At 43.9% G+C, this 20,072-nt stretch overlaps 1 protein-coding gene across 4 annotated transcripts in view; it reads left to right on the top strand.

Moving 5' to 3' along the window:
* TRIM44 (tripartite motif containing 44) overlaps positions 1–20,072 on the top strand; it is a 165,684-nt gene that overhangs the window by 123,286 nt on the left and 22,326 nt on the right. For 3 of the 4 annotated variants that reach the window (XM_073604197.1, XM_073604194.1, XM_073604193.1), the window contains one exon: positions 17,526–17,643. In XM_073604197.1, the coding sequence (XP_073460298.1) occupies positions 17,526–17,613 (88 nt within the window). In that variant the 3' untranslated portion in view covers positions 17,614–17,643. Of the gene's footprint in view, positions 1–17,525; positions 17,645–20,072 lie in introns of those variants that run through there. The other variant, XM_073604196.1, reaches the window with a different exon arrangement.

Here is a 20,072-nt window from a genome sequence, read left to right as displayed (position 1 = left end):
TACTTCAACCCTTCAACCATCCCCCCCCCCCGACTCAGAGACTCTAAGCAGATGATAATATTCAGCTTAAATCAACCTGATGCTGAGGTCTCCTGCTGCTATGTGTAATCTGTTTATTAAAATGTCTTTCTCTCATTGTATAATTCCCCATTGTGTGCCCCCTAGGTGCGAATCCCCATTGTTCACCGAGTCATCTATTGTTTCTGTCTGTCTGCTAGTAATATGTCCGCTTCACCTCGTTACCAAACAATTGTGCAATGTTTATGTCTTTATGTTAGCTGGTTATTAGCTGTACTGATGTTACTGTTTACAGTATGCATTGTTTAGGATAATGTGATCATTATAGGATGCATTATAGGATGCATTAAGGTGAAAAAAACGGAAGGTTTACAACCCCTTTAAGATCGATGACATTTATTGCAAAACCATATTAAAATCCATGTTGAGTTACATAAAGAACATATTTATTGTCATCCTCTGTACCTGATAAGATCAAGGTCCTCTATGAATTTTCTTCTACATGTTTCGCTGTATGGCTTCTTCAGGAAGAATGTATATAGGATAAGCGCTATCCTACTTAATTTCTGTCTGTATACCAATTTTTGCGATGTGGTGGTTTTAAAACCCCTTCCTTTAATCCACACATATACCCAAAGGGGAAGGCTTCCTGGAGTGCTGGAGTGAGGTAGATGTATTCCCTGCACTGTCGCTACTCCTCCAGAACCTTTCCCTACCTATAAGTACTGTCCCTGCCAGATGGGGAACCTATCCCTACGCTAGCCACTCGCCTAAAGCACACTAAACCTGGGAGCCGGAGTCTTACATAGACTCTATCTGACCCATGTTGGCTTCTAGAGTCACATGGGGTGCCAGCGTCCAATCAGATAGCTGCCTTTGTGACCGCGGAATGTCCTAGAGGAACCAAGTTCTTTGCAACTACTTCGATCAAGCACCACCTGCAGTGGGGAATACAGACTGCAGCTCTACAGAATGGTGTCTCGTTGTTGTCAGTGGAAGAAATAATGCCCTATCATTGGTTTTAGCAAAAGGAATTATGTCTCATTTTCAGCAGAAATAATAGTGCCTCGTATTGGATAAAGTCAACCAAAAACCAACAGTTTGGCGACCACTGGGCTAAGACAACTTAGTTCCCAATGCACATGTGTCACAGTATACCCCAAGGCATGGTAAAACACTAACGTACATTGTGATGTACTACGTTGCCAAAGCATTGCTAAAGACGGTGTATGCCCATTTTTTGGGATGTTTTGATGCGTTGTCAGATAATTCCTTTGAGTAGGTGGCCTTAACACAATGCACCACTGTGGAACAGTGTGCACCCAGCCTAAGACTTGGGTTAAGATTGGTGGTCGAGGCTTTTAAAGCATCCCTTTTCATTTTTTATTTTTTGAACCCCATCAAAAGCTTGTGGCCAAAACTACCATTGCACAACCATCCATGTAGCTCATAGACCCAACCAGATTCCCGCCTTTGTTTTCTTGCGATTGGTTTAAATTTAGCGCAGTCACAGTTGCCACGAGAAATGTCTGCTCTTTCCTTTGTGCTTGCCTTTTATTAATAAAGCTTATTGTGTCTCATCTCTCAGGGGTATCACAGGCTTCATTAGACGCTCGTTAAGCCGGCGTAGACCGAGCACTTCGCCTCAGTTTAGAGAAATGCAGAAGATTATAGCCGAGCTCAGACAAGCGCTCTCCGCCGTGCTCGCACAAGATTAATTAGTTTGTCAAGAAAACAAGCAGAAGGGGCTCGGCAGATGTTAAGCGGGATATCTCCTTGGCCCTCAGGTATTGAAATTTGGAGACGAGGCGGGCATGGTGTGTTCATTGCGGAGATTGTCTACAATTGGAATAAGATTAACCTGTCAGAAAGCGAGTGGGGACTTGGCGGATTGGAAAAATTTCTCCTAGAGTGACTCCTATGGACGGAGCGCAGAGCCGGTCGGAAACGTTACATTATATTGGTGTGCTTAGCATCGGAGAGCCGCTGACAGTCTTTGAAAGTCGTTTTCAGGGCCGCTGCTCTGCTGGGACGGCGTGCGCGTGTTTCTGTAAACTTCTAATCAACACAAAACACCTGTGTGTTCAGGGTTTATTGGACGTAGCCGTTCCTAGGCAGTGACTTAGTGAACGGGCCTTGCTCCGCTGCCCCTGGACTCGGGGGATTCCATCAGACCTAATAACTTTTACGTAGTGAATCTATTTGAAGTGAACATAAGCTTTTCCCATGCAGAACCAAGAACCAGTTCATGTTAAAGGGGACCTGTCCTAGCACTAGTTTGCTTTAAATCTGGCCCATATAGCAGCTTACCTTTACTTGTCCCCATCACTCAGTTCATTGCATGGAGAGACAGCCCTGAGCAAATACAGGCCCATCCTAGTATAGTTGCATAGTTACATATACATAGTAGGTGAGGTTGAAAAAAGACACAAGTCCATCAAGTCCAACCTATGTGTGTGATTATGTGTCAGTATTACATTGTATATCCCTGTATGTTGCGGTTGTTCAGGTGCTTATCGAACAGTTTTTTTAAACTAACGATGCTCCCCGCTGAGACCACCGCCTGTGGAAGGGAATTCCACATCCTTGCCGCTCTTACAGTAAAGAACCCTCTACGTAGTTTAAGGTTAAACCTCTTTTCTTCTAATTTTAATGAGTGGCCACGTGTCTTGTTAAACTCCCTTCCGCGAAAAAGTTTTATCCCTATTGTGGGGTCACCAGTACGGTATTTATAGATTGAAATCATATCCCCTCTCAAGCGTCTCTTCTCCAGAGAGAATAAGTTCAGTGCTCACAACATTTCCTCATAACTAATATCCTCCAGACCCTTTATTAGCTTTGTTGCCCTTCCTTGTACTCGCTCCATTTCCAGTAATCCTTCCTGAGGACTGGTGCCCAGAACTGGACAGCATACTCCAGGTGCAGCCAGACCAGAGTCTTGTAGAGCGGGAGAATTATCATTTTATCTCTGGAGTTGATCCCCTTTTTAATGCATGCCAATATTCTGTTTGCCTTGTTAGCAGCAGCTTGGCATTGCATGCCATTGCTGACCCTATTGTCTACTAGGACCCCCAGGTCCTTTTCCATCCTAGATTCCCCCAGAGGTTCTCCCCCCAGTGTATAGATTGCATTCATATTTTTGCCACCCAAATGCATTATTTTACATTTTTCTACATTAAACCTCATTTGCCATGTAGTTGCCCACCCCATTAATTTGTTCAGGTCTTTTTGCAAGGTTTCCACATCCTGCGGAGAAGTTATTGCCCTGCTTAGCTTAGTATCGTCTGCAAATGCAGAGATTGAACTGTTTATCCCATCCTCCAGGTCGTTTATGAACAAAATAAATAGGATTGGTCCCAGCACAGAACCCTGGGGGGCCCCACTACCCACCCCTGACCATTCCGAGTACTCCCCATTTATCACCACCCTCTGAACTCGCCCTTGTAGCCAGTTTTCAATCCATGTACTCACCCTATGGTCCATGCCAACAGACCTAATTTTGTACAGTATGGGGAACTGTGTCAAATGCTTTTGAAAAATCCAGATACACCACGTCTACGGGCCTTCCTTTATCCAGATGGCAGCTCACCTCCTCATAGAAGGTTAATAGATTGGTTTGGCAAGAACGATTCTTCATGAATCCATGCTGATTACTGCTAATGATACTGTTCTCGTTACTAAAATCTTGTATATAGTCCCTTATAACCCCCTGCAAGAGCTTGCATACTATTGATGTTAGGCTAACTGGTTTGTTATTTCCAGGGATGTATTTTGGGCCCTTTTTAAATATTGGTGCTACCTTGGCTTTTCTCCAATCAGCTGGTACCATTCCAGTCAGTAGACTGTTAGTAAAAAAAGTATAATAATGTTGCAAATGGGAAACTGGGTTAAATTAGGCACTTCATCCCTGGATTAGTATTGATAAGGATTGATAGATATTTAGTGGGATTATAATGGTGCCGCAGTTCAACAAAAAAAGGGCAAATCAAGTTTTAAAATTTACATGGTTTATTTGCTACAAAATTAAAAACAAGCCATCAACAAAGTGGATACATAGCAGCTACATGGTCATAGTTGTGGATACTCTGTGTGGTGTCTGATCCCAACATGTTTCGCCAATATTGGCTTCCCCAGGGGGTTTTTCGAGATCATTACTCGTTAACAGACCACTAAGCAAAAACCAGTGCACATCACCCATCCACCCACTGTTTAGGATGGTGTAGCAGTCTGGAATTTGCCCTCCGAGTTCCAGCAAGCTTGGAGGACGATCCCCAAGCTGTGACACTGTCCTAAACAGTCCATATACTGTGGATTTGGCAGTGTTCCAATAGCTGGGCGCCCCCACAATTTTTTTTGTGTGCATCACACTTTACTTGGCCTATGTATGTTTCCTATGGCCATGTGATGCCCCTCTCTTTTGGATGGGTGCTATGCACTGGTCTTTGCTTAGTGGTCTGTTAACGAGTAGGAGGAAGCTAATATCGGCAAAACATGTTGGGATCAGACACTATACTGCGAGTATCCACAACTATGACCATGTAGCTGCTATATGTATCCACTTTGTTAATGGCTTGTTTTTAATTTTGTATCAAACCATGTAAATTTAAAATTTTGATTTACCCTTTTTTTGTTGAACTGCGGGACCATTGTAATCCCACTAAATATCTATCAATCCTTATCAATACAGGCCCATCCTAGTCTGACCTCACACCTGACTGAGCACTCTCCCTGCCCCCAAGGAATAGACCAATGCCTCAGTGGCCAATCGCCAAGTACCAGTGCTGCCATCTGGAAGGGAAGGGAAAAAGTCACATCTGCCTTCATACCCAGAAGTACCAGTGTAGCTGCAGGCATCACCTTGGTACCATTTTTTTTTTTAGAGCATTTTTTTACAAGCAGCGGGAGGGGACTTCGCCAACCTCGCCTGGGCTCTCTAGTCCCACCGGGTGGCCGGAGACCTGAACAAAGCTGGAATCGGCTTTGATCGGGTCTCAGATATGGTAACCCGGAAGCAACGTCATTCTATCACTTCCGGTTTACTCGGGAGCCAACGGCGCCAGCTTTCAAAAATCAAAAATGCTGATCTTGGCAATTTGAATACTTTTAAGTGCAGAGGAGGGGTTTGGGGTCTTATAGACCCCAGATTCCTCCATAAAGAGTACCTGTCACTACCTATAACTGTCACAAGGGATATTTACATTCCTTGTGACAGCAATAAAACTTTTATAATGTAAAAAAAAAAAAAATAGAAGGGACAGTATAAAAATAAAAAAATGTAAATAAAATAAATAATAAAAAAAAAATTGAAGACGCCCCATCCCTCCGTGCTCGTGCGCAGCAGTCAACACATAAGTAAGTCGCGCACGCAATTGTAAACAGTGTCAAATCACACACGTGAGGTATCGCTGCGATCGTTAGAGCGAGAGCAATAATTCTAGCACTAAACTTCCTCTGTAGCTCTAAACAGGTAACCATTGAAATTTTTTAAACCGTCGCCTATGGAGATTTTTAAGTACCGTAGTCTGTCGCCATTCCACGAGTGTGCGCAATTTTAAAGCTTGACATGTTGGGTATCTATTTACTTGGAGTAACATTATCTTTCACATTTTATGAAAAAATTGGGTTAACGTTACTGGTTTTTTTTTTTTTTTTTTTTAATTCATTAAAGTGTATTTTTTTCACAAAAATTGCGTTTGAAAGATCGCTGCTCACATACAGTGTGACATTAAATATTGCAACGACCGCCATTTTATTCTCTAGGGTTTCTGCTAAAAAATTATATATAATGTTTGGGCGGTTCTAAGTAATTTTCTTGCAAAAAATACAGATTTTAATTTGTAAACAACAAATGTCAGAAAAAGGCCTGGTCTTTAGGTGGGTAATGAATGTGGTGAAATTACAGTTTGCAGCTAAACCCAATTACATGCGAAGGAAAAAAAAACAGCATTTTTCTCTTGAATATAATTGGGTGATGGAAATCAGCAGGGTTTCACCTCATTCACTAAGCTCTGGGGAAAATTCCCTGGCAAAGTGCATTTTTTCCTTGCATAGTGAACAACCTTTTTACCTTTAGTAATCAACTTCAATGTGAGAGGTCTGGCAGTTGATGGGACAATAGCTTTCAGACATGAGTTAACTCTCAATGTGAAAAGTCAGATTTAATACGGGTGCAAACAAAGTCGCACTGTAGCTTTAGAATCATTTTTTGGATCTTTTAGGCCAGTTGGATCTGTTTCTTTTTAGTGAAATGGCGGAGACGTTCCTGCCCTTGTCTCCTTGTACGGTTCCTTATCTGCTCTCTGTCAGTTCTGTGAACAGTAAGCATATGTTCTTGGAAAGGTGACAGGACACTGACAGTTCTGCATTCACCGCGCACATTACAAAGTCCACTCTGACATCGGGTCTCATTTATCACCTGGGAAAACGATAAGCGAATGTGGATCCTAATTGGAAGTGCCTGAGAAATTAGAAAGATTTTCCTGAGATGATAACAATAATAAAAAGAATTAATTTCCCTGCCGGTAGAATGAATGAAAGAAAAGGGCACGTCAAAGTCGCACTGTGCCGCAGTCCGCATCATGCCGGGGTTATACCCCTCCCTTTACACTGTCCAAAAATGAAAAAGGTTTTGCCTTTAGTTACACTTTAATGAATGGATTTTCATGTGTTTGGCCAGTTTAAGTAACATTAAACCTTCATTTTTTTTTAAATTAAAATAATAAACATGTCTTACCTGCTCTGTGCAATGCTTTTGCACAGAGCAGCCCCGATCCTCCTCTTCTGGGGTCCCCCGCCCCTGGCTCTTCTTCCCTTGCCAAGTACTCCTCTAGTAAACTGGTATGGGGTCACTTGTGTGTGCTCACGCCCAAGCCCCTCTTCGACGAGTGCCCCCATAGAAGGACGCAATTCATGGGGGCACTGGTGCATGCTCGATCCTGAGCCTCACTGTCTCTGTCCATTGACACTGACCGGGGGCTCGGCCCTGCCCCCGCATCTTTGTCACAGCATTTGATTGACAGCAGTCAATCTGCCCAGCGAGTAGGGAGACAGCAGCAAGAATCAGGATAGGGCTCAGGTAAGTATAAGGGGGGAAAGGGGGGGCCGATGGCTCGGTTCTCACAGATCCCCGAGCAGAGAGCTGCTGGCTGCCAAACAGCAGCTCTCCTCTCTGTCCCCCCCCTCCCGCATCACTGGAGCGCTGAGCTGTGGAGGGGTGGGGAGCGGCCGTCTGTCTCTCACCGGCTCGCTCAGAGGCTGAGACGGTTATTAGTCCAAGCATCTGGCGGATCCAGACTTCCATTGTCGGGATGACGCGGGGCCTGGACTGATTCCAGTGATGTCAGCAGACAAACGGGTCACAGGAGAGCAAAACGAATTGAACTCCTGTGACCCATAGGAGAAGCCCAGCCAAACGAGCTCAGGCTGGACTTTACCTTTAATGCATTCTATGCATTAAGATAAAAAGCTTTCTGTGTGTAGCGGCCCCCCTAATACTTACCTGAGCCCCCTGTCGATCCAGCAATGTCCACGAATGCTTCACTTGTCCAGGACTCTCCCTCCTGATTGGCTGACACAGCAGTGGCGCCATTGGTCCTACTGCTGTCAATCAAACTCAGTTAGCCAATGAGGAGAGAGAGGGGACCGCAGCTCCATGTCTGAATGGATGCATGGAGCCTCGGCTCAGGTGCCCCTATAGCAAGCTGCTTGCTGTGGGGGCACTCAGCAGGGAGGGAGGGTCCAGGGGGCCGGCGAGGGACCCAAGAAGAGGAGGATCCGAGCTGCTCTGTGCAAAACCACTGCACAGAGCAGGTAGGTATAACATGTTTGTTATTTTAATAGATTAAAAAAAAGAGACATTACGATCACTTTAAGGCTTTAAAAGCACATTAATACTTAATATACACAATGCAATTTTTTTATAGTGATCTAATCAGGTCAACCTATCACCAGCAGCTGTGATGATCTTAAAGTATATGTGAACCCTCAGCTTGTAAAACATCCCATTCATTTTAACCACTTCCCACCCACCATATTGTCAAATGACGGGTGGGCGGTGTCTCTCCCGTTCTGGGACAACGTCATGTGATGTCTTCCCACTTTCGCCACGCTTGCACTCCCACGGCGATTGGTGCTGCCTCATCAGTGCCCATCAATGCAGCCACATCAGTAAAGGAGAAAAATTACTTATTTACAAAATTTTATAACAGGAACTAAGAAAAACTTCTTTTTCAAATATTTTGTTTTTTTGTTTTTTTTTTATAGCAAAAAAATAAAAACCCCAGTGGTGATTAGATACCACCAAAAGAAAGCTCTATCTGTCTCAAAAAAATGATAAAAATTTTGTTTGGGTACAGTGCTGCATGACCGCACAATTGTCATTCAAAGTGTGACCACGCTGAAAGCTAAAAATTGGCCTGGGCGTGAGGGGGGTGAAAGTGCCCGGTAGGCAAGTAATAGAAATTAAGTGATCACATGCCCTCTGTTCTCAGCTGCATAAAGGAGCTCAGAGGGCTAGGGGAGGAGAAACAGCAGCACACTGATCTTCCCAGTGAATGGCTGTACCCGGGGGGGGTGTCAGGACAAGTCTGATCATTGGAAGAGAGCAGGCAGGGTTCCCAGCACATCCAGAAAACTGACCACGCTGTGTTCTCCTGCTTCGTGTGGTCAGTTTTTAATAGGAAAGCAGAGAGACTGTCAGGAACACCAGGGATTTCACACAAAAGAAACAATACAAAGAGAACAGGATACTTTTTCATACAAGTACATGGTACAGCAGACACATATCAGGAATGTGAAGTGTTGTGGTAACATATTGTTTGTCTTAGATAGGAGCTAACTTTAGTAGGTGGTCCTCTATCCGTTTTGCAATCAAAGTGCATAACACTATGCCTAAAGCCCAATTCCCCACCCTCTTTTTAATGCAGGTTGCATATACAGTAAAAAATGAGATTCGTTTACTTTTTTTTTTTTTTTTACATTGCAAAGAGTGAGAGCGAGGTTCTGTCTGTCTCCAGTGGTCTGACATGTCTTCTAAACAGTGCCCTTGCTTCCTGAGCAGTGTTATTGATTTGATCGGTGTTATGGGGGGGGTCTACATTTTAAATAATAAATTACAAGGGTTCAAATGTGCGGTAATATTTATTCATAATCTGAAGACACTTGGTGGCATATTGATTTGCATTACCCCCTACTTTTGGTGAGAATTAAATGTAGTGTAGGCTTTGCGCCCAGAGGCTACATATGCAAAAAAGGACTTTGGACTAAGAACACCTTTCTTTTTTTGTTTAATAATAAAGAAATCCCTTCAAAATGAATAAAATTTTAAAGGGATGGTGGTGAGTTAATGCGACTCTCATATCTATTGGGTATTCTGTTGGTGAGATTTCTGCATTGAGCTTTGCACACCTGTTGTGGCCATTTTGAGAAGCTTATGTCTCTTCCTGCTGAATTTTATATTAATTTCATTGAATTGGCAAAGGGGGTGAAGTCTTTTAAAACCCTAGTCCCAGCTAATGCCTTTCTTAAAATCTTAGAAATAGCGCAGTGGCCTAGGGGCCGAAAGTGGCCCTTTGCTTGCCTTTATATGGCCCTTTGGGGAACAATCTTCTCCCCGATTCCAACAATGGGGCTCTATTCCTCCCACCAATTTCACCGATGGGGCTCCATTCCTCCCACCGATGGGGTTCCATTCCTCCCACCGATGGGGCTCCATTCCTTCCACCGATGGGGCTCCATTCCTTGCACCGATGGGGCTCCATTCCTTGCACCGATGGGGCTCCATTCCTTGCACCGATGGGGCTCCATTCCTTGCACCGATGGGGCTCCATTCCTTGCACCGATGGGGCTCCATTCCTTGCACCGATGGGGCTCTATTCCTTGCACCGATGGGGCTCTATTCCTTGCACCGATGGGGCTCCATTCCTTGCACCGATGGGGCTCCATTCCTTGCACCGATGGGGCTCCATTCCTTGCACCGATGGGGCTCCATTCCTTGCACCGATGGGGCTCCATTCCTTGCAACGATGGGGCTCCATTCCTCCCACCGATGGGGCTCCATTCCTCCCACCGATGGGGCTCCATTCCTCCCACCGACTGCAACGATGGGGCACCATTCCTCCCACCGACTGCAACGGTTGACCACTACTTCCCCTAATACCAAAGATAGGACCTAGTTTACTCCTACTGATGCCAGGACATTTTTCTACTCCCACTGCCCATGGTCCGGCCCCCCTAGAGTTTGAAGGACAATAAACTGTCCCTTTGTTTAGAAAGTGTGGAGACCCCTTATATATAGTGAAAAAAAGTTACAATCGCTTTTAACTCTTTAATTACTGTTGGTGTCCCTGTTTCAGAGTTTTTCCCTTGCCTCCTATGTGATAGGATGCTAGAGGACATAAAGTGATAGGAAATCTCCCTGGTGGAGACACAGACAGCTCAATGAAAGCTATTACTGTGGCTGTTCAAACCTTCCAAACTCTATTCAAAACTAAAGGACAAAAATGTTTCGACTGGAGTTGACCTTTAAGGCTTTTCATTTTAATTCTTGGTAACAAGGCTTCTTGAAAAACAACCATAGACATGGCTTTATTACATTTCGGAGCCGCTCTTTTTTCCTTGAATAGCCATAAATTGAGACCAACAATCGAGAGAGCCACTATGGGCGCCAGCATCTCCGGCACAGAGACTTCCATGAATCCATAGTCAGATTAATTGCCGCTGACTTACTGTGAATACAAAAGTGCCTCTGTGCATGCATTCTGCCCTCAGATGAGATGCTAGTTGAGGAAGTGATGATGTCACAGGCTCAAGGACACCGCCAAGGTCATTTGATTAGAGGAGAAGGATATCGGGGAATCACTTAATGGCAGATTGCGGAGGGGGCTGGTCGATGAGCTCACCCGGCTCTGCTCAGTATCTAGGGGAGTCACATCTCCCAGCCAGAGCGAGACAGAACAGCTTTAATTAAGTGGAGTAAACTGCTTTGTGTGTGGGATGCTGTTTCACAGGATGCTGGCATGGGGCCAGTTATAAAGAAAAGACACAAAACTGACTTTCCAGCTTTGTATTCATGGAATCGGAGAATGCCTACAGCAGAAACAGACCAAAGTGTGTTCTGTTATCTTTTACATTTTGCGCTTATGTTGATTATGTCTTGGCAACGGTCTGTGTTAGGTTCACTTAAATAAAAACCAAAGTGTGTTCCATTATTTTACACTTTAATTTTGTCCTCAAGTGTATGTCAAGGCATTTTTAGTAATGACCCCTACTAGCGTCGTAGATTTCCTACTAGTGACCTGCTCTGTAGCTGCACCCAGACACTCTCCAACCCACTGACAGCAACGGCGAGACTTCAAGGTTTCCAATTTTCCTTTGCAAAATGTATTGGCTCAATTGTCTATGGCAGCCTTTCTCAACCTTTTCAACCCAGAGGAAGCCTTAAAATAACGTTCCAATCTCAGGGAACCCCTGCTAAAAATTACTATAGCTACAACTCGTGATACATTAATTGATGATGATCAGTGGGAATAATGCTCCTTACACTTGTAGTCATTTGGAAGAATTTCCCCATTACACATAGCTTAAAGCAGCCTTTTTCAACCAGAGTGCCTTAAGGTTTCTTCAGGGGTGCCTTGGCAAAATGCCTAAAAATTACCCCAAAATTGTAGACAAGACAGTGGGTGGCTGAAACCTTTTAGTTACACAATGCCACAAGTTTTCATTGTACACCATTACAACCTTCTAGCTGCCAACCTCTTAAGGACCAATGACTTCATCAGTTGATGAGGAGGATGTCAGTTGCCTGCATATCATCCTTGTTTGACCCTTCCCTGCCTCTCTCCGTCAGCTATGGGGTCTTATTATCTAAGTGATGGAGAAAAACTGAGGGAGAAGAGAAACGTTGAAATACTAGTCGATACCAGTTTGCAAAAGTGTATTTTCTTTGGAAGAATAAATCACCTTAATGTTGGGTGTCTTACATGTATTGATGTTGCTGCATTATGTAAAACTATCTGAATAGGTTTTACATTTTAGAAAGGGGCGCCTCAAGACTGTCCATAATTTTAAAGGGTGCCTTGACGGGAAAAAAAGGTTGAGAAACACTGGCTTAAAGGAACAATGGTGTCAGTGGGAACTTATCTGAGAGGCAGAAATTTCTCATTGCTCAAGAAACCTCTGGCATAACACCACTCATATCCTCAATTTCATTCAGGCAGCCCATACCTCGAAGTGCCCCGATCACAGATGCGGAGAAGGCCTTTCATGCAGTCCACCCTGTCCCATATCGGTTTAGGCCCGCACATGGCCAGTTGGATCCTGTCTTTCTATCCCATCGGCTTCCGTGCGGGTGAACGAGCTACACTCCGAATACTTCCCCATTTCGAACAGGACGAGACAGGGTTTCCCCCTCTTTCCACTCATTTTTATTTTAACTCTAGAGCCCTTTCTTTCCACCGTTCGGAGTGACCCGAATATATCTGGCCTCTAGAAGTCTTCCGGCCACCATAAAATCACAAAAGAAACCTCTGAAAAACCACTGGAGAAACCTTAGGGTTTCTATGGGACCCTTGTTGAGAAACCCTGGTCTAGGAAGAAGGGAGTAGGGGTACAGGATTCTCAAAAATATAAGCAAAAATCCTCCCGCTTAGTATTATCTTCTATTATCTTTTGACCTCTGCCACAGATTCAATATAGAACTCTGAATGCCTCAGCTAAAGTGAACTCTGTAGGCCTAGATAGGAGACTACCTTTAGGTATCTTTGGGTTCTGCCACAGACCAGCTTAGGGCTCTTTAGACCTGTCACAGGCCGGTTGTCCAACTTTAACTCCAGACAACTACGGACCTTTAAAGCCCATCTCCCAGGCTGTGCCCGCAGTGCACAAGTCAACTGATCATTTTGCATAGGGCTGAGAAAGCTTATACTCGCCCATTCCTTCATTCCACCAGAAAACAACGCTCCCCCATGGTCCAGCAATAAACTGTTTCTGGTCTATGGAGCCTGCTCTGGGCTTGAAGATGTCAGGAACAGGCCACAACTCAAGACCACTTTAGCACGGGGTTGCTGGACCAGTCTTGTGCTGGGAGATTGGGGGATTAGGTAAGTAAATCTCCTTTCCCCTATCCCCTAAACAAAGATAAGTAGTTAACCCATGCAGTGTGGGTACAGCCCCACTTCTTGGGAAAACTTTTCTTTTTTTGCTCGAAGATGGGCTTCAAGTCCAGACAACAGTGCAATTATTTGAACAAAACTCTTCTTCAGCTTCCTCCATCAGGTGAGGGCCTGGGAGTCAAATACTGGCCCTCTCTGGAGCTACGTTCTCCGAGACAGCAGGCCTTGGAGGCAATGACCTCTGGCCTCACATCCTCTCTAGGAAAAACCTGGGAGGCATAGACTCTTCTAGAAGATTTCTCCAAATATTTATCCTCTTTCCCAGCACACATCAATGTCACTAGCCTCTCAATGACTGACTGAGGCAGAATGACTATAACTCTATACATTGCATCTTCTCACTCTGGAGAACACCCCCAGAAGTAGACAAAAGTAATGTCCTTGGGCTTAGGAGAAACCTAACGATGGCAGATAACATCATGCTCAGGCTGACTACAGCATGGCTGCAGACACTAAATTTACACTAGTGGCACTCCAGCTTAAGGCAAGGTATGGCTGCAGACACTAAATTTACACCAGGGACACTCAGGCTTAAGGCAAGGTCCCTGCAAAAAACTTTTGCAATAGATCTCTGCAATACATGCACATTTCCCCATGTTCTATCCCTGCAAGTACAGAACGATACACGTTAATCTGCCTGAAATGCACTCGGCTCTTAAAACCTGTAGTTGGTTGACATCACACAGCTTTTTTGTGGACTGGGTTGTCTCAGTCCTGTCCACTGTCTTTTGTAAAATGACTCAACCACTCCCATTCTCAGATCTTTAAAGCATAAAGGCTAATTATTCCTAGTCCAAGATAAGAACTGGGAGGGCTAAATAGGCTCTTTGAGATAACGTACAGTCCATTTGAATGTACATGTCTATAAACAATGGGCCAGGAGACATCTGTTTAATGTGTTTGGCGCTGGGATTTGTCCTGGTGTCTTGTGAATCCTGGTCTGGCTGAAACTGCGCACTGGCAGTTAACACCTTGTATCCTTGTTCTTACTAAGAAGGATCATCCTGTTTCAAAAAAGATTGGCCCAGTTGATAGAATCACTGTGAACAATAAGTATTTTTGGATTTTTAGGCAGGCCATAGATGATACCATTTTCTGTCCTTCCACCATGGGTGGAAGGACAGAAAATTGTACGATTCCACTATCAACACAATCAGTTGATGTGTTACAAGCAAACAGTTTTGAATAGTATGTAAGCATTAGATTCTTATTTGTATTCCTGTTGGAGAGGTTCGCCCTCTCTTTTGGTCCTGCCCACCATTGTAATCAGGTCAGAAAGTGATGAGAAATCTAAAATGTAACAGCCACCACTGGATCAAGTTATTGGTTTTAAGCTCTTCTTAGGGACGGTTCAATCCTTTATAGTTATTTAGCTGGTAAAGTTAAATAAAGACACCAGTCCATTCAGTTCAACCTGTGTGGATGTGTTTATATCAAAATCATTTCCCATATCCCGGTATACAATCTAAGAGTTTTTAAATTATCAGTGCTTCCCACTGCCACCACCAATTGTGGAAAGGAGTTCTACATCCTTACCGCCCTGGCAGTAAAGAACCCCTTACACAGTTTAAGGTTAAACCACTTCTCCTCCAACTTCACTTAGTGGCCACGTGTCCTTAAGACTGAGTTGTTTTCTCCCTATGCTAGAATCACCATTTCTATATCGCTATCGTAGCTCCTCTTAAGTCTCTCTTCCCCAGGGAGAATAAGTTTAATGCTTGTAGTTGTTCCTCGTAGCGGAGTTCCTCCAGCCCTCTTAGCTGTGTTGCCCTTCTCTAGACTCTCTCCAGTTCCAATCTTTGTTTTCCTTTAGAAAATCACATACAATTTATTGCGTGAAAGTACATTTCAAGCAAAAGTCCCATTTATACGCATACGTGAGTGTATAATGAGACACAGAAACACAGAAATGTGAATAAATACATGCATTAGCACGTCAAAAATGCACCTTTCCTTTTATTCTGCTCTCTTTTATCAGATGGGAATTGGCTTATTGGCTTGTTCAAAGAGGAAGTGTCTAGATCCAATTTTTGATTATAGTGTACGCCTAGTCAAAAATGTGTTTCTTTCATTTTGAATAGAGTAGAGAAAGGCTGTCCAGGTGTATTGCTCAAGTCCTCTAATATGCTGCCTTTCAACCTTGCAGTCTTTCCACAAATCCAAGAGGTGTCTAAATTTCTTTAAAAAAAATCCCGTCCTGTCTTTGGCACTGATTCAACTTGCACAACTGTTTCCTGTTCCAGCTCCTGTCAATTCATCACCCCCCATGTAGTTCTGAGAAATACATTCCACTCATGCAGATAGTGGGGGCAGTGAGTCATTGGTGGTGTCAATTACCCTTCCCGTCCAGTAATGCCTCAATGTATGCAGCACCCACGGATCCCACTAAGTTCTGACAATAAATTTGGGCATTTTAACACACACACACACAGTTCAAGTGTGATGAAAGAACTTGTATTGAAATAGTGTAAAGACAGTTCTCAATAAACCCGGTGGGAAGACAACCCAACTAGGAACACTCACAGTTCCAACAGCATGTAGAGAGCAGATTTCAGCCAAATTGACAGCGCCTGTTAGGAGGGGCAGAATGGAGCCTAGCCTTCTCTTGCCCAAGCTGGAAAATGTCCAAGGAAGTTGCAAGCCCTATGCTTTCCCTCCTCGTCAGGAGCCTATCCTTACCACTATTTCTGTTTCTACCAGGTGGGGCACTTGTCCCTACTCTACCCACTTGCAAAATGCTTGCCAAGCCTGGGAGCCAGAGCCTTAAATAGGCTCTGCCTTTACCCAAGATGGCTGCTAGAGTCACATGGGGCAGCAGCATCCAATTACTGTAGATGGCTTCCCCAGTGACCCAAGAAACCATAGAGGAACAATGTTCCCCTTTGACTTCCTCTCCAACTGTGATGCTGCTGCAGAAGAGTGCCACCTACAGTAGAGAAAGCAGACTGCAACTGCCTACAGACAGCTACAAATGTACCAATCCACAGAAAGCGAGTCAAACTAAATAGGAAAATGGACAAAAGCACCTCCTTAAAGTATCACTCAAATTAAAATAAGGCTGTAAGCAAACACTATAGGCTCACCTATAGTTGTGATCACATAATATGTGCTTCATGGCTAAAGCACTTGTATCAGGGTAATGATCCCAGTGGGAAATGAGGGGTTTCAATTCTCCCTGGCATTATTATGGTGATACAGGTATGTTTGGTGGTGGCCATGGTACACTTATTGTGGTGATCCAATAGTGTTTGCTTTATTCTGATTTGAGTGATTCTGGAGTTTCATCTTTTTTTTCTTTTGCAGTTTAAACCAAAAAGCATGGTCTGGACATGCCTGTCACTGCCAGGGGCACAATGCTTTATGGGACATATAGCCCCTTGTAATGTGTGTCGATCATTGCCATGCAATAGTCCTGTGCTGCTCCCCACTCAACATCTCCTATGAAAAGGGAAAAATGAGACTGGAGTGGTCCCATGATCATGATTTTAGTTGACTTCTGCTGTATTTATATGGCTAAGTGGTTAACACTTCTGTCTAGCAGCAATAGGGATGATTACTGGTGAATGATTTTGCTGCTCTAGAACGTCACTTGCTGAGAGTTTGCCCACATCGGTCACTTTGGCACACACTGAGGTTCGGTGAGGTTCGGTGACTCAGTTGGCAAACTAACTGTGCAAGCCCATCGACCGTCCTGGTGCCGTCACTCTCTGGGCATGCTTAATGTCAAAGCAAAGAAGGCAGTAGATGACAATAGACTTTCTAAGTGATGAGCCCAAGAGATTAGATGACTCTGAAGTCTACCTCTACATAGAAAGGCAACTACTCTCCGGAGCTTTGAGAGGTTTGAGGGGTCAGTGGATTCCTAATTATAAAGGTTTTCCCGGACCCTTGGGGACCCCAGGCTCACAGACCCTCCCTACCCCCTTTCTCATCAGTATTAACGCTCCGTAAAGATCCTTCAGACTTTAACTTTCACTATTATTTAAGAAGATGCTGAAAACCGTACCCTCATGTAATTTTGGCTATATATAATACTTTGCCAGAGGATTCTTTTAGCCCCAAGTGCACAATTTTACATTCACATTACCCAACTACGGTTTCTGCTGCAAGCTGTTTTGCATGTCCCCAGGTATCAAGGGGCCTGCTGATGTTGGAATAAACATGAACTCCAGGCATGACCTAGATGTCTGTGCGCTGGAGAAAATAATAAATTTAATGGGGGAGCAATCCTATGAGAGATGTAATCCCAATGCTTCCTGTTATATCATGTTGTTATGTACACGTTGCTATTGATTTTCCCAAGAGCAGCTGGATAATGGAATTGTGTTCTTTCTACAGGGATGACGAGTCTGGACCCCAGGCAGCCGCAGAGGGAGCCTCCAAGTCGCGGTTTCAGAGCCCTCCGCCAGGCAATGGTCCTTGGTGAAGGAAAACGGCAATCATACAGAATCTATAGGTGCAGTATGGGGATATTGTATATAATTTGGGTATCCTTCTTTCCATGTACACACATACCTTACATGTAAAGGACCAGTGACAGTTCTGTTTAAAGGAAAGCCTACATTCTTTGGGACTGATTGATTTTTTTTTTTTTTTTAGTTTTTTTTTTTTTTTTTTTGCTGCAGTTCTTACCTTCTCTCCTGAGCTGGCCTCTGCAGACACTTCACTCAATCCTCTTTCTGTCACTGACAGGAAGTCTGTTGTTATTCCCCCCTATGTCCTGTGAGCCCAGGCTCTCATGGATGCACCCCCTGGGGGGGGGAGCATCATCGCGCTGGCCTGGGCTCACAGTACTGTTGCACAGAAAAGCTCTCATAAGTTACTATGTAGTCAGTGTTTCTTCAGCAGTAAGAACCAGCCTCAAATGGACAGGAAGACGCAAAGTGGATTGGACAAAAGTATGTATACATAAAAGTTTGCATGCAATAAAGGGGCCCCCAGTAGAGCTGCAGGATTCTGGCTAAAATGAGAATCACAATTTTTTTGATTATTATTATTATCTATGGTACTTGTATAGCGCTGTCAATTTACGCAGTGCTTTACATATACATTGTACATTCACATCAGTCCCTAACCTCAAGGAGCTTATAATCTAAGGTCCCTAACTCACATTCATACATACTAGGGCCAATTTAGACAGAAGCCAATTAACCTACCAGCATGTCTTTGGAGTGTGGGAGGAAACCGGAGTACCCGGAGGAAACCCACGCAGGCACAGGGAGAACATGCAAGCTCCAGGCAGGTAGTGTCGTGGTTGGGATTTGAACCAGCGACCCTTTTTACTGCTAGGTGAGAGTGCTACCCACTACACCACTGTGCCGCCCTTAGAATAAAGATCACTTAACACTATCTTTCACATTGTACAAAAAAATTGGGCTAACTTTACTGTTTATTTTTTATTTTTTTTAATTCATTGAAGTGTATTTTTTCCCAAAGAATCGCGTTTGAAAGACCGCTGTGCAAATACAGTGTGACATAAAATATTGCAACGACAGCCATTTTATTCTCTAGGGTCTCTGCTAAAATGTATATAATGTTTGGCTTTTCTAAGTTATTTTCTAGCAAAAAATACTGATGTTAACGCACAAGCAACAAGTGTCAAAAAAGGTTTAGTCTTTAAGTGGTTAAACTGACCTCATTTACAGACTGAAGTTCATCTCTTTAAAAAGAACAAAAAGATACTTTGTATCTCTTCTATTCTCCATCTCTCAGCGCTGAGGAATGTTGATAAACATTGGCTTTTTTTTTTGACATCTCGGCTCTGCACTGTTTACATAGAATCAAGGAAAAGGCTAATTAGGATCGTGAGGGGGGTTAAATCGAGATCACAATTTTTTTAATGATTAATCGTGCAGCTCTAGTCTCCCACTTGGGGTTGGGTTTTAAGTTTGATGTTTAAATGCTTGGAAACCGCCCTGTAGCAGATTTACTGCTACAGGGTGGCTGCGCTGCGCAGGATCAGGTATATATACATGATCCTGCCCTTCCGGGTATCGGGCGCAATTGCCCATGGCTCGCACACCCCCTGTGATTCTACACAGCGGGAGCTGATCAGCGGATCCTGTCAACCTGATGTCCACCACCACCCGCTGATCGTTCTGTACACAGGCAGAACGGCGATCTGCCTATGTAAACAAGGCAGATTGCCATTCTGTTAGTTCAGAAGGCATGGATCCAGTGTTCCTGTAAAGCGGGGACACCGATCCATGCCTTCCACTGGAAAAAGCACCTCCCCCAATACACTGAATCACCAGCTAGGCACACAGTTAACCGTTTGATTGCCCCTGATGTTAACCCCTTCCCAGCCAGTGTTATTAGTACAGTGACAGTGCATATTTTTTGCACTGATCACTGTATTAGTGTCAGTGGTTCCCAGAAAGCGTCAGGTGTCCGATTTCTCCACCGCAATATTGCAGTCTCGCTATAAGTTGTTGATTGCCGCCATTACTAGGAAAAAAATAAATAGAAATTCCATAAATATATCCCATAGTTTGTAGATGCTATAACTTTTGTGTAAACCAATCAATATACAAGTATTGGGATTTTGTTTACCAAAAATATGTAGCAGAATACAGGTTGGAGGTTGCCATTAGGCCTTTGGAGATCGCCATTAGGCCTTTGGAGGTCAGGGATGCCGCTACATAAAAAATGTTGTTTTTTTTTTTTGTTTTTTTTTTTCAAAAGAAATGCAGTTGAGGCTTTACCTTCAAGGCAGATAGAGACACACACTGCTATAAATAGCTGGGTAATGGCTGTAAGTAAAGCTATATGCATTTCTTTCACACCAGCTAATTTGCATAGTTCTGTGCCGCATCAGTGGCTGAGCCACATGGGATTGACGCAGCTCAATGGTGTATAATAATTGACAAACTGTTACCATACACA

Source organism: Aquarana catesbeiana, linkage group LG11 (assembly GCF_042186555.1).
Source record: "Aquarana catesbeiana isolate 2022-GZ linkage group LG11, ASM4218655v1, whole genome shotgun sequence".
Lineage (NCBI taxonomy): Eukaryota > Metazoa > Chordata > Amphibia > Anura > Ranidae > Aquarana > Aquarana catesbeiana.
This window is presented reverse-complemented; position numbering and strand designations above follow the sequence as displayed.